The 17300-nt window shown below is 47.1% G+C and overlaps 1 protein-coding gene across 1 annotated transcript; it reads right to left on the reverse strand.

Moving 5' to 3' along the window:
* Positions 1-1869: 1869 nt before the first annotated feature.
* LOC307111128 (small ribosomal subunit protein eS24-like) lies at positions 1870-2387 on the reverse strand (the record flags this gene model as incomplete). Its single annotated transcript, XM_079790813.1, has 1 exon — positions 1870-2387. The coding sequence occupies exon 1, from the start codon at positions 2332-2334 to the stop codon at positions 1870-1872; it is 465 nt and encodes a 154-aa protein (XP_079646939.1). The 5' UTR covers positions 2335-2387.
* Between the last annotated feature and the right edge of the window lie 14913 nt (positions 2388-17300).

Consider the following 17300-nt stretch of genomic DNA (forward strand, 5'->3'; position numbering starts at 1 on the left):
CTCAGCCCTCCTCTCCCGAGATCCTGACTTCGCGGCCTTTGGGGCGCCTGCCGGTCACCCGAGCTGCGCCTGGCGGGGCAGCTGAAGGCTGTGGGGTTCGCAGCGCGGGGCCTGGGGACCTGCCATATCCGGTTACTTAATGTGGGACCTTGGGCAGATTTCCTCTCCTTCAAAATGGAGATAAAAATTACGAAGTTGAGGTTATAAAGCCCCCGTCACAGAGCAGGTCGCAAAAAATGTGCATTGCCAGATTCTTGGAGACACTCCAACCTTGACACTGGAGTGGGCGTGGGAGCCTTGCCCAACATTGTACTCTCTGCTGCGGGTGAATTTAAAACATCTTTTAAAGGGCCTCTCTTTGCATTTTGGTGGACTCCTCAGTAGTTGGCAAAGAGCAATTGTCCTTTTTCTGACTTTGTAATAAAAGTAAACAAGTGCATGAACAGACTGTTGAACCTCAGAGGGAAGGCAGGAGGGGGTGGGTGGGAAGAGATCAGCCAATGGACTTGTATGCATAAATGCATAACCCATGGACACAGATAATGGGTGGTGAGGGCTTAGGGGGAGGGGGAGGACGGGAGTGGGCTGGAAGAGGTTTATGGGGGGCGGGGACCTATGTAATACGTTCAACAATAAAGATTTTTTTTAAAAAGTAAACTAGGAGTCAAAGACACTAGCTCTTCTTCAAGATATAAAGCTGACTTCCTGATGCTACTTCATCCTTTGCAAGCAGGAACTCTCTCTCCAGGATCCATCCAGTAGCCATCTCCTAATACGTTACCCTTTGTTAAACACTGTGCACTTTATAAACATGGCCTCCTTTAATACGCAATCCCAGGAGGTAGTCATCCATTATTACCCCCCATTTTATCCAAAAGGGAACTGGGGTTCAGAGAAGGTAAGTGACATGTCTGAAGTCACACAGCTACATGTCAGACTTCAGGTGAGCTCCCTTGTCTCTCTGACTCCAGACAGGAACTTCTTATGGCAACAGAATATTCTGAACACAGAATTTTCAGTAACCGGTTTCTAACTGCAGGCACCTGGGCAGAGAGTCTCACTCTACTATCCCTCTTCAGCTGTTTCCTTGAGATCTGTCCCCAAGAATAAGATCAGTGAACCCAAGGGCACAGGAATGCATCATCTTGTCAAGCCAGGGCCACTGGGCTGATTCACAGGTCCACGAGTGAGGTCCTGTGTCCCCCGCGGTAGGCCTCATCATTTTAACGGATTTTTGCTAAATTTGTTACTATGAGTTGGGGTCTTCCTGGCTGTAATACAGTACTTGCGTGTCGTTAAGGACTATACAGACTAAAATGTTCCTAAGTATTTACCCTTTGTGCCAAGTGTCTCAAAGTTATTGGCCATCTGTCCATTGGACACTCGTTATTTCCCTTCTAGATTAACATTTACTCCCCCACCTGATTGGGCCATTAAACTCATATCTTTTCCAGTCCCCTGTCCTTGCTGTTGTTGAGCTGATCATAATCTCTATCAATTTATTTTAGTTAGAAAATTGTCACTTCTTCACAATTGGAAACTTAAAGACCTAAAGTAACCACAAAGGATGGTCTGAAATTAAAACTTTAACTAAAAGCAGTTATGGTGGGTAGTCATGTCCTAGGCCGGTATATTCCTTGACAAGGTCAGTTTTTACCTTACCTGAGCCTATTGTCTTTTTGCATCTAAGATAACATGCCTATGAAATGTCAGAGTAACTTGTAACTTCCCTCCCCCCACCCCACACACACACAACCAGGATGAGACCACAAACCCCTTCATTATTATTGTTACCATGTTAGTTGTTGACTGTTAACTATCCTGTACCTACCTACATAATATGTCTATCATTTTACTTTTTTAAAAAGTTTATAGTTTATTAATCCTCTCATGAAAAATCTGCACAACCATCACAGATAAAGTCACCGAAGAATCTTGACTCCTTCTTTTGCCAGCACCAACATTGGCCTTGGCAGTCCCCCTGACTTTCTTCCTTCTGTTCTTGCGTTCCTTTCTCTGTTTTCTTGAGGTCTTCTTCTTCTCATAGAGGCCATGTCTTGCAAGTCTATGTTTGGGTTCATTTTTCTCTGCGTAATCCAAGGAATCATAAATCATGCCAAAGCCAGTGGTCTTGCCACCACCAAAGTGGGTTCTGAATCCAAACACAAAGATGACATCAGGTGTGGTCTTACACCTTTTGGCTAGTTTTTCCCGAATTTCTGTCTTGGGTACTGTTGCCTTCCCAGGGTGAAGGACATCAATGACCATTTGCTTCCGCTGAAGTCGTCTGTTGGTCGTGAACTTCCTGGTCCGGATAGTTACCGTGTCGTTCATGATGAAGGTTGATCTTCAAGCAGCCAGGGAGGAAAAGAGCTATCATTTTACTTTTTATCCAATCCCAGAGGTTTCTCCGCTTTTTCTCCCACCTCTCTGATCTATCACCAATGGATTTCTGTAACCCACCTACGTCTCCTCCTTTGATTGAAATGTATAAAAATAGGTTAAAAAAAACTGCCATTCTCCGGACCATTATCCCAATCCGTTGAGATTCTGCTTCCTGGCAATTGTTGACAGTTTGGCTCAAATAAACTCACAAAAATTCTTTACAGGTTTAAATGCTTTTACATTAACAATCCCACCACGAGCAGAAGACAACCAATTTGGTGTCTCTCTCACATCAATGTTTCTCTCTCCCCCCCCGCCCCCTCTCTCTCATTCTCTCACCTTTCCCTCCCTCCCCATTCTCTCTAAAAAAGAAAATGGAAAAGATATCCTCAGGTGAGGATTAAAAACTAGCAATTAGTAGTAGTAGTATTCTTGGTCAGCAAGAAAGCAAAAGAGAAAGAATGGCTTTGAGAGCCCCCACCCATTTCCATGAGGCCTTTTCTCACTTCCTGGAGAAAGAGCTTGCTCTCTCCTCTCCCGTGTCTCACCTGTGCAGCTTCTGGATGAGCCTGCGCCCTGCTGACCCCCACTGGGCCCAGATGCTGCCTCTGGCGTCCTCCCCGCCTTCATTTTCTTCCTGGTCTGCTCTCTCCTGGTGCCCTGCTGATCCTACCACACTGCCCCTTGGAATTGACTGCTGGCACTCTCTACTTCTCCTCTGTACTAACCACAGTGGTAATTACTTACTTACTTGTACAGTTATGAGTTTAATATCTGTGTCCCCCAGCACTAGCTTGTAAAGTCTGTGAGGATGAGACCTTGTCCGACTTCTGTCCGGCTGTTTCTCCAGTGCTTGGTGCTCAATAAAAATTAGTTGAATTAATAGATAATGAGTGGTTGCCTGTTTTTGCTTCTAAGTTCCCTGAGGGCAGGGCCCATTAAATTTCCTCTGCTCCCTGCAGAGAACCTGGTACTGAATGGGCAGCAATAAATATTTGCTGAGTGAAGCAAAGAATGAATAAATGAACTGAGAGAATGACCGCCATTTGCCTTCCCCTTTTACCTTCATCACGCCTTACCACCCAGTCTCCCCATCTGAGTAAATGGTCACCTGGTCTTGACCAGCCCCTATCTTGCAGCTTCCCTGGATCCATAAGGACGACAGGTGAGAAGAGAAAGGCCTTCCACATTTGTAAGGAGTTCTCATGGGAAAAATAAGGTGTTCAGGACTTTGCATGGGGCCTCTCTACCCCGGTTCTTGCAGAGGACACACCTACTGGTCAGAAAGGGTGGCCACCCTCCAGGAGAGGGTGTACGAATACAGGACCACTTTTTTTGTCATCCTATATTCATCCAAGCCATTCATTGCAAAGTTTCATACACGCACTACCATATACTGTGGTAGGCGGTGTTGTATTCTGGTTAAGAGGATGGAGAAGTCCTTAGAGTTGCTTTGGGTGACCACTTAATCTTTTTACTTTTTCTGACTCATCTGAAAATGGGGCCTAATATTACTGAATTTCCTTTTGAAATAAAGGATGTATTCCTGTTCACATTTTAAAATTCCTGGGTTCAGAAGACATCTTACAATCAATGAGTATATTTAATCTGGCTGTGTTTTTTTGCCCCAAACACGGTCCATAAATCCAGAGTATATCTCAGAATCAATGTCATTCTTGAAAGCTATGTCTTAAGTTGGATATTTTCTCACAGGCAAATGTCTGACTGAAGTCAGTAAAGTGAAGACATCTGCAAAGATGTAGCCCGGTTTAAAAAGGTGACTTTGTGCTCTGTGTTATAAACCAGGTATAACCCTGCCGGCTCGGCATGGATTTCAATGGAGAACGCACACTGCACGGGAAGAGCATTCACGCCGCCACATGTGTTTAATGTAAAGCCATCCTGTCCGTCAAACATCGGGCGGACCAGAAACATTGCTCGCCTTCCCTCAGAAGTCAGAGGGCTTTGCAGGATGACTTTGATGACCAACACTCTTTAAAAAAAATAATGCCTGGGGAGATGGAACCTTTTCCCTCTAAGTAAATTTTTCTAGAACAAATAGTTCGTTTGACCTTAGACATGACTTCAGCTCTTTCTTGAGCTGAGAGATGTTTAAAATTAAGTCATGACATCTGATTGTTTGAAAGCCTCACTAAGATTTCAAATATGAGGATCTGAAGAGGGGGTGTCTCTTTAATCCTTTTTTGTCCTTCTGCTCGTCCTTTAGTCCTTCCCTCCTCACAAGAGAATCAGAACAGAGGGGAGCCCTTTGGGAACAGAGCCCTGTGGGATGGGCCCAAGCATTGTGGAGGAAGGAGCAGAGTCTGTCTTTGTTTCTTTTTCTTTTCTTTCTTTTTTAAAAAATATTTTTATTTATTTTAGAGAGGAAGGAAGAGGGAGAGAGAAAGAGAAACATCAACGATGAGAGAAAATCATTGATTGGCTGCCTCCTGCACGCCCCCTACTGGGGATTGAACCTGCAACCCCGGGCATGTGCCCTGACCAGGAATCGAACCATTCATAGGTCGATGCTCAACCACTGAGCCACGCCAGCCGAGCTGTTTCTTTTTCTTTTAATCAACTTTATGTAATAAGGCATAATGAGTTTTTTTAAAATATGTTTTTATTGGTTTCAGAGAGAGAAAGGGAATGGGAGAGATAGAAACATCAATGATCAGAGAGAATCATCGATCGGCCTGCACGCCCCCTATGGGGGATCGAGCCTACAACCCGGGGATGTGCCCTGACTGGGAATCGAACTGTGACTTCCTGATTCATGGGTCGATGCTCAACAACTGAGCCACACTGGCCGGGCCATAATGTGTTTTGACCAATGTAAACATTTGGTAACTGCCAGCATGACCTTTGCTGTTTGGTCTCCTGCTGAGCATGGGGAAGGTGCTCAGAAGCTGATTTTTGATCCTGCTTCCTAGAAACCTTGTGCATCTCACGCTGCTTGTTCACACAGAAGATGACAGTGACTGAGGGCGTTCCCGACAGGAGAGGTAAGACCTGCTGGGCAGCAAGCACACAGTGCTCGAGAGACCTCTGTCATGATAGTATGGCTGCATATCTACTCATGTAACACATACTTATTGAGTGCTAATTAAGTGCCGAACATTGCTCTAGGTGCTGGGGATATAGACGTGGACAGAAAGAAAAATATCTGTGCCCTTCTGGACCTTACATGCTATTAGGGAAAGAGAGGCATAAACTAAAAAACATACACCACGTTAGATGGGGAGAAGGGCTATGGAAAAATAAACAGGGAAGGGGGAAGGGGAGAGTTCTGAACGTACCTTCTCTATCAAACAAGGGGATGCTCACAGCTGCAGGGTGAGGAGGGCCTCGTGGCACCTGCCTTCCTGACTTTAATCTTCCTCCCTGCTGACACCGAGCTGGGGCTTGCCTGAGCCCTGTGTACCTGGCCTGCTCTGATCAGTCCTCTTCTGCTGGTTCCTCCAGGATCTGCTCCTCCCTAGCCCCTGTGTCCCCTCTGTCCCTGGTCTCAGCTCTGTCGTCCTGCCCACCATCTCTGGCCCAGAGTCGGGCTGGCTTTGTGTTTAGGTTCAGTGCTCCCACCATTGCTAGACATTCTTTTACTGTATTTCCAAGATTGGGCCACATGGTAAAAGCCATGAACCTCGGTGTTCTCGTAAAACGGGTATGGTAATAGTGCCTGCCCCGGATGGTTGTTTTGAGAATCCTACGGGTTAACAGGTGAAGTCATTTCCAGAGCCTGGCACTCGGGGGGGCGGTGCTGAATCGACAGGAGCTGTTAACACGTGAGGCCCTGAGCGGATGGAAGGGATGTGGGGGCAGCGCCGTGTGCACCTGGCTTTGTCTCTCCCTTCCCTCCCCCCACCCCACACTGTCATTCTGGCTCCCCTTTCATCAGGGGGCTTAACTCCATGGAATCTTTGCCTCTGGCCACTTAAGGAGAAAAACTCTTCAACTGATCTGCTGCCTCCCTCGTGGCCCCCACTCTCATTGCCTGAAGAACAGTCTCCGTTCAAAGGGGATGATGCCTTTCTTGACAGTCAAGACTCAAGAAGACGGGGGTATCTGGGCCTTCTCTTTATTTCTAGTGCCCTGGTTTGTAAGGCACAGTTTTTCTCCTCTCTGAAAATAAGTAGCCTTTCAGAACACTCGGACGCCAAGGCTATGCTGGTCTAGGGTGCCCCTTGGCGCTAAGTGGATCTGTGTCTCGGCATGGACCTCTTCTCCTGGCTGGAACCAACACACCTTCCCTAATTCCCAACCTGGAAGCCTGCCTCAGCTGACAATCGACACTGTAACACTTATTTTTTAACTTGCCTCCCCCCCCAACCCCCCCGCCCATTCTCACAAGACGTTCAGACAAGGGAGTAACCTCTACCATTCCCCTCTTCCCTTGAGCCTCTGCTTGCCTCTTTGACCTTGAGCTCCCGGGGCTTTGACAGAGTTGGACACGCGCATCGGCTCTGGCTCCTTAGGCAGACCTTTCCGCCCTGAAGTCTGTTTAGGGGAGGCTGGACTTCTGGTCAGGCGATAAACGGAGAACAGCGTCCAGGGTCAGAGCTCACTGAACAAAGTTCAGATGCTTAACCTCCCTGCCCTTTGGCTTCCTCGTCTGTAAAACGGAGACAGTAAGAAGTGTCCTCATCCGAAGGGCTGTTGGGACAGGACACTGAGATATGACTGTGAAGTACTTCACCAAGTACTCAGGTGTGAGAACCACACAAAACCCGGGGTTCACATGCTCACGCCGGGCTCTGTCTGGATGAGTTATTTTCCTGCTGAGCCTCCTCGGTCCTGGCCAGCTACCTGGGCGCTGTCGCACTGAGCCCTGGGCGGCCGCGGACTCGTCTGTCAGGATCAAGCAGCCGAACACAGGGACCTTATCTAGCTCTCTCACAATTCTTAGAAGTCACCACATTTCCTGTCGGGGCTTCCTGTGACTCGACTCTTGTTTCTCTTGACTCTTGTGCACGAAGCTGGGCCCAAGGCAAGTGCTCAATAAATGTTTTAAAACAGGGAACCAAGGAAGGACAGGAAGCAGTCAGGCTCCAGTTGGGTCCCACTACCATGAGATGGCTCAGAACTAGGGACCAGAGATTCACGGAGCCTCCTGAGTGGGCAGCATCCCCGGCCATGCCAGCCCTCCCCGGTCCTCACTCCAACCGCTCTCGAAACTGCTGCTCACCTGCCTTTCCACAGAGCTGAAAAACGGGCAGTTTGCCTCTAAGAAATGAGCAACAGCAATGTCCCAGGTGCTAAGGGCAGTGTGTAACTGACATTCTTCTCACCCAACGGGTGAGTCCACGGTCGCCTCAAACATTCCTTTCAATAAAATGTGTGGCGCACTTCCTTAAGTTTTGCTGAGACTTCAGCCTCTAGATCTCTCTCCAGTTAAACATCCTCAGCAGCAAGGCCATCTTGAATTCTAAAGCATGCTACAAAGACAGCTGCAGGAAACCTAGAAACTCAGAAGAAAGAACTGGAGGCACACCTATAAGCATGGCCCTTTCTTTACGCAATAGAATCCGAGCTGCATTGCTGGCCCAGGCATCGCTCCCAACACCCATGGTTTCCCTTGCTGTGTCTCACTCCTGCAGATGGGAATGCTGTTTCCAGCAGGATGAGGATATATATGGGGAGCTCATTCAGACCCGGGCGGTCTGCTATGGAGTATGGTACTCTGGTGGAGTGTGAGCTGCAATTTTGGGGACCATCCCATTTAAAGAACAAGTGAATGAAAATTGAGCACGGGGAGCTACAATCACACACAACAACATGGAGAAAGCCTAGAAACCATAACAGTGAGCGAAAGAAGACAGACACAAGGGTATGCACTGTGTGATACCATTATGTAAAGTTCAAAGATGGGCAAAACTGATCTATGGTGCTACTAGTCAGGATAGGTTCCTCTTGGAAAGAGGAATGGGGGCAATGTTGAGCCCCATCTTGTTTATCTGGGTACTGGTGACACTGGTATGTTCATTTTATGAAAATTCATTGAGCTGCCCATTTATAATTTGTGCTCTTTTATGCCTGGTCATAATTCAGTTACAAAAAAGAAAGTGCACGTGGCCAGCAGGAACTCCTGAGGTCCAGGACTGAATCACACAGGGATGATGACAGCTTTTGTGTAAATTTTTTTTTTAAATATATTTTATTGATTTTTTACAGAGAGGAAGGGAGAGGGACAGAGAGCTAGAAACATCGATCAGCTGCCTTCTGCACACCCCGCACTGGGGATGTGCCCGCAGCCAAGGTACATGCCCTTGATGGAATCGAACCCAGGACCATTCAGTCCGCAGGCCGACGCTCTATCCACTGAGCCAAACCGGTCAGGGCTGTGCAAATTTCTTTTAAGTTTAAACTAACTCTCAGAGCGAGGAAAGAATAGCGTACCCTGCCCAGCTTTCTTGTGTCCAGAGGGGTCATTCGACTCTACCAAGAGAAAGCTTTCCTTTCCTCGTGAGCAGGGGAGGGACTCTCACCCACGGTGCAAGCTCTGTCTCATGGCCTCCGACGGCGGCTGCTAGCAAGTACAGCTGCTGACGGGAGAAAATCTTTTACGAACAAGTCACAATTCCCCCTGGAGCAGATAAGAGTCATATCTGGGGAGGGGCTCCCAACAGCAGATCCCTAGCCGCCCTTCCTCTTGCATAATTTCACCCCAAGCGCTATTCTGATCACAGGACAAGCTGCCGCCCAGGTATTCTGCAGAAAACCACGGTGACGTTCATCCTGCCCAAGGCAGGGGGTTCTTTGGGGTCTGGATTTCTGAAAGGGGCCGCTTCTGACTGATAAGATTACTCGGAGAACAAGAAGACACTTTTTAAAGTCTGCCACGCTAGTCATTCCAAGTTCAAAAATAAAATACAGCTGAATTATCCTGGGCCTCCATTTGTAACAGGGGGAGGGGCCCAGAGAAGCAGAAGCAGCTCGCCGGCCGAGGGTGTGACTTGTATATGATGTGGTCTGAGACCAGCTCTCAGTTCCTGATGGCACGCACCAGGCTGTGACAGCTGCGCACAGGCCGGTGGGGGTGCCGCGGGGCCCTCCCAGTGAGTCGGCACATTTGAGTCCCAAAGAGGGGAGCAACTTGAGTGTGACAAAGCGGACTTTCAATACCCAGTAATTCCTAAGGCAGTTTCTGGGTGGCTATTTACAAAATAAATCTGCATTTGCTGGGCGACTGAATTTACAAGAGGGGCTACAACCAATAATGGCACATGCATTCTCAGCTCTCACCCAATGAGAATTTGATGTTTCCCGTCTCTCACCTTTCCACTGCCATGCCCTAGCCTTCCTAAAGACTGTGGGAGACTGTTCTGACTTCACCTGAACAACCTGTGGGATGCCAGGCCGCATGCTGTAAGGAACACAGATGTGTAATGAACGCAGACACAACAGGTCTTTACACCCTCTGGTCCTCACAGAGCTTAGCGATGTACACACAGATGATGCCTGCATGAGTGACACAACCTCAGCTTCACGGGGGCTCCAGAAGGACACATGACACTGAGATGGGAAGAGCAGCGAAAGCTTCTTAGAGGAGGTGGCTTTAGAAATGGACTTTAGTTTGGGCAGGACTAAGGGGCAGGATTCTGGCAGGAGGAGGACAAAGTGGGCATCTTCGCAGAGGGAACATCAGTTATGCTCATGGATATAGGGAAGGTGAGGGCAGGTTCAAGGAATAGGGACTGGGCTGGAGAGAAGTGATAGAATAGGGAAATAGTGAGAACAACAACAACAGGAAAGGAAGCCTAAGCCTAAAGAGGTTGGGCCTATTTGGTAGGAATTGGGGACCTCCTGGAGGTTTCAAAGCAGCTGGAAGTGAGGTTGAAGAGTGAGGTTGACAGAGGTGTGTAGGATGGGGTGGAGTGGGGAGACCAGGCTGGCTCAGCAATCTAGGTAAGAGATAATGAGGATGGGGTGGTGCCAGCCACCTCCAAGCCTTTAAAGAATTGCACTCAACTGAGTGTGTGGGGATGGGGTTCTTGAGATTCCCTGCCCGCCGCCCTCCGTCATGACCTTCATGGAGAGAAGAGGGTGAGCAGTACCCTTTTTGAGGACATCAGTGGAACAATTTTTGACTTACATGAAAGGAACTGCTAGTTGGAATTTGGTTGGCATGCACGAGCGCCAGAGGCAAAAATCCCATATTAGAAAATCAAGTTTAGAAGGAGCGTCTGTAGTTCTTGTTCTCAGACTACTGTACCTGGGTTAACAACCACCCTGCCCCCATCCATTAGGAGTCCAGTAGTATTGCCCTAGTCCATCACCGACTTTGAACTTGGCCTACCTGGGCTCATGGTAGCTCCTCCCTCCAGGCATGTTCCACACCCAGGGAGCCACACTGGCAAGCCTAGTATTTGTCACTCAGCCCATGTAGGGAATGCAGCACAAACAACATGTCTTGGGTCATTTCATTCTATCGGGTTAATCTTCCCGACTGCTCTGATTATCGCCTATGAAATCACATCCACACTCTTCAGTCTGGGATCTGTGGCCCTACGGGACCTGGGGCACCACCATGGTGTAATTGTCACGCGCTTGGGCTTCAGAGTCAGATGACCTAGTTTGGAATTCTGGCTCTGCCACGTAACCTCTCTGAGCCTCAGTTTTCCCTTTCTTTCCCAGCCAGGCTGTAGTAAAGATCTAGAGATATCATATGTAAAGAATGTAGCACAGAGTCCAGCATGCAGTGAACGCTCAGTTGTTGACATCCATTACCATAGTAACAGCTTGGCCCCCAAGCTGTATACACTTTCCTACTGTATTCCCACAGCTCCTTTTATATTTCCCCACCTCCAAGCTTTTCTTAATACTTTTCCCTCTGGGTAAGGTTGGCCTCTTCTTAATCTGCAGTTTCAAAGGTCAGATACTAACCTGGGCCCTGCTCAGATGCTAACAGCACTAGGAAGGCTTCCACATGCCCCCGTCACCCTGTGTGAGTCTGTGGTGCTTCTCATTAGCATCAGAGCGGGCCCAGTCTTATCTGCTTCCAGCATGTGATCTCCAGGAGAGCAGGGATTTTTGTGTTATTTATTGCCTATCCTCAGTGTGTAGAACAGCACGTAGTGTTAGGCTCTTACTTCTGTTTTAAAATCCTCGCCCAAGGATATGACATGTTTTTATTGATTTTAGAGAGAAGGAGGGAGAAAGCGAGAGAGAAACATCAATGTGAGAAATATCAATCAGTTGCCTCCATACACACCCTGACTGGGGATCAAACCTGCAACCTAGGTATGTGCCCTGATTGGGAATCGAACCTGCAATCTTTTTGGTGCATGGGATAATTCTCCAACCAATTGAGCCACCCAGCCAGGGTTTACATTTAGTATTTTTTAAAATTTTTACCTATTAATTTGAGAGAGAGAAAGAGAGAAAGAGAGGGAGAGAGAAACATCAATTTGTTGTTCCATTTATGTATGCATTTATTGGTTGGTTCCTGCATATGTCCTGACTGGGAATCGAACTAGCAACCTTTTGCTGCACAGGACAACACCCAACCAACTGAGCCACATAGGCCAGGACTTATTTTTTTTAAAAAAAAAGCATGACTCTGTCTACTAGCTAATGTGCTCTTTGAGGGCCTGTTACTGATTTGTTCTATAGTGTCCTTTTGAGTTCAATGTCCTGAACTATGGACGAATGACAAGAAAAGGGTTCTGCTCAAAAAGGGGGAATGGGAAAGTCCTCAGAGGCAGAAATAGGAACCATTGATGGGGAAGTTTCACCCCCTTTTACCCTCGGAATGGCAGTGATGACTTAACTGAAAACCCAGGAGAGCAGGTAAGGGTAGCTCTATAGCTATTACAGAAAATGGCTGTAACTTGGGTCATGGCCTACAGGTGAATTAAGCTCAGTGGCTTAGACCACATCCACAGCTAAGAATGTCCTGGTCACCAGCTACAGTTAGGTCTGTTTGAGAAGTGTGCTCTTAAAGCTGATGGTTAAATCTTATTTACAGGTCTAGATTCATAAGGTTCAGCTACTTATATGACACAGACAGCAAAGGACCTATCCCGAACAGAAGTGTTTTTCACAACCTCTGAAGATAGCCAATCACTAGCCCAGGGCCAGAGCTGGTGGTCAATAAATATTCAGTAAATAAGTGAGAGAATGAATGGGCCAGGGCAGTGGTCGGCAAAGTCATTAGTCAACAGAGCCAAATATCAACAGTACAACGATTGAAATTTCTTTTGAGAGCCAAATTTTTGTAACTTAAACTTCTTCTAATGCCACTTCTTCAAAATAGACTCACCCAGGCCATGGTATTTTGTGGAAGAGCCAACACTCAAGGGGCCAGAGAGCCGCATGTGGCTCACGAGCCGCAGTTTGCCGATCACGGGGCCAGGGGATATAAAGCTACTTTTTAAGATCTCCACACATGTGCGCGCTAATACTTTTCAAGTATATACTTTTTGAAGAATAAATATAATGCATTTAAGCATTACTGAATCCATAATAGTGTTTTGTAATTTTGAATTTTCCTTGGCCGACTATTGTCATGTTGTTTGTGTTTTTTGTTTTTTTTGGTGGCGGTGGGGTTCCGCAAAATTTTCTAATATTTGAAAAGGATCCTTCTACTTGAAAAGTAGAAACATTTGCCCTAAGATGCTTCTGAAACCACTTCCAGCAGAACCGCTAACACCTTCTTGGCAGAGTCCCCATGACTGTAATTGGTGGGTAAGGACTGAGCAGTAAAATTCGAGCTGTGAGCCACAAGCTCGCGGCTGCCCTTCCTATTTCAGATGGTCGGAAAAGCCTCCCGCCGTGCTCCCTCAGAGCCGGGTCATGAGAAACAAACTGTTGCTGTTGCATGCAAACCCCCCAGTTGTCTAGCCCAGGTTCTGTTTGCCAACTACAACATTCTACTGTTACCTAAGGCTCAGATCCATCACTATTTGAATGTTGTCCAAAGCAACTTTTAGTCCTTAATCAATTGCCACAAATTTTAGTCTTAGATGAAGCACCAAATAACATATAACCATCTGTTTTAGATTGTGCCAAAATGTACTGAAAATAAGACCTCTTCTAGAACAAGCTAGAGAGGGGTTCCAAAGGCCAAGGGCTTATCTGAGCTCCCTGACCACGGCTCTGGAATTTATCTCCAGGGTCTTGGCATCAGCAGCACCTGCTTATCTTTGGGTTGGTGGACCCCAATCAGCTTCTAGGAGAAATTACCGTATTTTCTGGCGTATAAGACGACTGGGTGTATAAGATTTTCCTGGGTTAAAAAGTCATCTTATATGCCGGAAAATACGGTACCTGACACTCTATTCATGAGAGAGACTTGGGCGAAAAGCCTATTTACTATTAAAGTATTTTCCGGCGTATAAGACGACTTTTTAACCCAGGAAAATCTTATACGCCGGAAAATACGGGTAACAACAAAAAGAGTCACTTTTCTTCACTATAGGTCTAATCCTGTATAATAAAAGGCTAATATACAAATCGACTGCAAAGGCGGAACGACTGGTTGCTATGACGGGCACTGACCACCAGGGGGCAGACGCTCAACGCAGGAGCTGCCCCCAGGTGGCCAGTGCGCTCCCACAGGGGGAGCTCCACTCAGCCAGAAGCCAGGCTCACAGCTGGTGAGCACAGTGGCGGTGGCGGGAGCCTCTCCTGCCTCCGAGGCAGCGCTAAGGATGTCCGTCAGTCGGACATCCCCCGAAGGCTCCCGGACTGCGAGAAGGTGCAGGCCGGGCTGAGGGACGCTCCCCTTCCCCCCAGTGCATGAATTTCATGCACCGGGCCTCTAGTATATTTCATAAAGGGTGTAGCAATTCAGTTTATCTGCTTCTAAAGCAAGTTGCCAACTGTAAGTTATTCTACTGACATGTTGGTTGAGCCAGACAGACATGGCTTTTCTCTAGTAGATGTCATTATTTGATAACTCCCATTGCCCTCTTCTGCCTGACTTGACCTAAATCCAGTATTACAGCTAAGCACCTACTCAGATATAGAATCTGTCATTCGGGTTAGGAAAGAGGACCTGTGCTTATCTTAGAATTCTCGGCTAACGGGCAAGTTCAGCAATACGTAGGTGACACTGAGCCGGAAGAGGGCACTTCCTAAGAAAGGTCTTTGACGAAGCAAACAGTCCATGACTGTAATTGGTGGGTAAGGACCGAGCAGTAAAATTTGCATTTATTACTTTTAAATTCAGCAGTAGTTACTGACTATGGTTCAGGACTGTGCCAGGAACGGCCACTTAGAGACACGGTTCCTATTTCCGAGGAGCTCGCTGTCTCACAGGGGGCTGGGCTGTGTGAAGAATGCACGGTATACATCTATAAAGTTACAATACAGTGACAAATGCTACAAAATGAAATTTCAAAATGAAATGGTGCCACTGAGAGGGGTGTGAATAACTGTCAGGGGTGCTCAGAGATTAGTTTTGCAGGAGTTTTCCAGGAGGACAAAAGTCTGGGAGCAGTAGATGAGAGATGAGTATTCAAGGCGGGGGAATCATCCGTGTGAGGCCCAAGGACAGCAGCCAGGGCCCACTTGGGGATCGGCAAACCAAAACGAACCAGTAGGCGAATGTCAGGTTGGGGCCCGATGCCAGGCTAAGGAGTTAAGGTTCTGTCAGGTGGATCACGGGCGGTAACAGGATTGGATCTGCTTAGGAAGGAGGAGGGCTTGGAGCAGTCGAGCGGTGGGAGATCACACTAGGACTGGGGGCTATTGTGAGGCAGTGGCTGCCCCAGATGCTGATAGGATCAGAGTGGGCCAGGTTGGTGCCCCCCAACCCAGATATAAGTAGGTGCTGCTGGTGCCAAGACCCTGGGGATAAATACCAGAGCAGTGGTCAGGGGGCCCGGAAAAGCCCCTGGCCTTCAGAACCCCTCTCTAGATCATTTATGTTCAAAATTTAACACCCAGGGCACCAGCAGGCAGCGTGGGGTTTCCTCTGGACGTTCTGAATCCTTGCACAGGCAAGTCACCAGGAAGCAACAGAGCACATGGAGCTCAGTGGAGCCCAGGACTCGGGCTGCCTGGGTTTGAGCCCTGCCTCTGCGGTCAGTCCTCCTGCTGGACAGGAACAGCACTAACCTACCTTGGAGGGCTGGTGTGAGAGTGAAGAGTTGATCCACGGAAAGGGCTTAGGACAGTGCAGAACACAGTAGGCCTGGGTAAATGTGGCACTGTGAACAAGTGAGCAGGTGGTTGGCTGTGCCACATCAAATCAAAGCTGCTCTGGTCTTATGAACCAGGAGATCACGGTTCGATTCCTAGTCAGGGCACATGCCCAGGTTGTGGCCTTAATCCCCACTGTGGGGTGTGCAGGAGGCAGCCGATCAATGATTCTCTTTCATCTTTGATGTTTCTCTCTCTCTCTCTCCCTCTCCCTTCCTCTCTGAAATCAATAAAAGTATTAAAACAAATAAACAAATAGAGCTGCTCTGGTCTGAAGGGAATGGGGGTGGGGTCGTGCTCCTTTTGCCTGCCCATCTTTGGGTTAGGTCTTGATGGAACGTCTCTACTAGTTTGCAAACCACTGGACCCTCCATTCCTGGGTTTAACTTCTACATGTATTTCCTGAACCCAAAGAATTCAAGTAGGGCCAGCCTTTCCAGGCCTGGAACAGAATCTGGACGGAACAGTATTTCTCATAAGAGAGCAAAGTGCGACCCCCGGAGGACTGCTGGTGAGTCACCCGTCACCTAAAGGCACCAGAGGCTAATCCCACCCAGGCCTGTGCGCCCCAGCACCAGAGGCTGTGCTCGTGCTCTGCAGATGGAGAGGAACAACTGTGCGAACCTCCCCCTCAGACACAGACATCCCTGCTGGCCCAGGCGGGGATGGGACCACATCTCTCCAACAGCATGGAAGCTGTCATTCTTTCCTGCTTTGTGAGGGGGCCTGAAATAAAATTCTCCCTCATAGGACTGTTATGAGGAATAAATGAGTTAGTGCAAGTTGAGAATTTAGCACACATTAAATGTGCAATGAAACCTTTGCTTAGAGCTGTTATTTTCCGTCCATAATCACAATTCTTACATCTATTTAAGTCGGTACAGTGTTCAGTGGGTTAAATGGGGGTTCAGAGCCTGATAAGTATATAGAATTACAATTTTAAAAATTCTCCAAGAAAAATTATCTTCATATTGTGAGTAGACAAAAGATATTCCATACTATATAAATAAGGTGAAAATTAACCCTATCTAGTTTAGTTCAAGGTCATTGCTGTCACTTAAAAGCCTACGGTTTCTATGAAGTCAAATCCTGCAGGAGTTTTAGCAGCTTTGGCATCCACCATCATGAGTGAACTGCCGTGCAGTTGAGGATCTTTTCAGCAAACCCTAAAAGTGAGATTTTTATCACAGCAATCCTGACTCCACTAAGTAACAAAACGGGCAGTTCAAGAAGCAGGCTTTAGCTTCCATTAATAAAGGTTAGCTGTTACATTAGGCAGACCAGTATATTCTGGGGACTAACTAGTATCTTATTAAGTTATAAATACACCTAATGGCTTTCGTACTGGTTTCTTATTTTGAAATATGAGAAAAATCAGAACTCATAATCCCTAGAGTCTAAAAAGCCACTGTTTTTTATAAAATATATTTATCTATAATACTGCTTATAAGTTACTCTGTTTCTATAGAGCCCACAAACTCCCTCAAAGGACAGCTGTGATTTTCCTGTAATTGCATCAAGCTACTTGCAGTGGTACAAGAAAGTGGCAGAAGATTATAAAATAAAAAAACTTTTTTCTTTTGTTAATCCTCACCTGAGGATATTTTTCCCATTGAATTTTTTTTTTTTTTTAGAGAGAGTGGAAGGGAGGGAGGAAGAGAGGGAGACTGAGAGAGAAGAGACAAAGAGAAACATCGATGTGACAGAGACACATCGATTGGTTGTCTCCTGCTGAGGATCAAGCCTGCGATCCAGATATATATATGTCT

This window comes from Cnephaeus nilssonii (genome assembly GCF_951640355.1).
Source record: "Cnephaeus nilssonii genome assembly, chromosome: 14".
Taxonomy (NCBI): Eukaryota; Metazoa; Chordata; class Mammalia; order Chiroptera; family Vespertilionidae; genus Cnephaeus; species Cnephaeus nilssonii.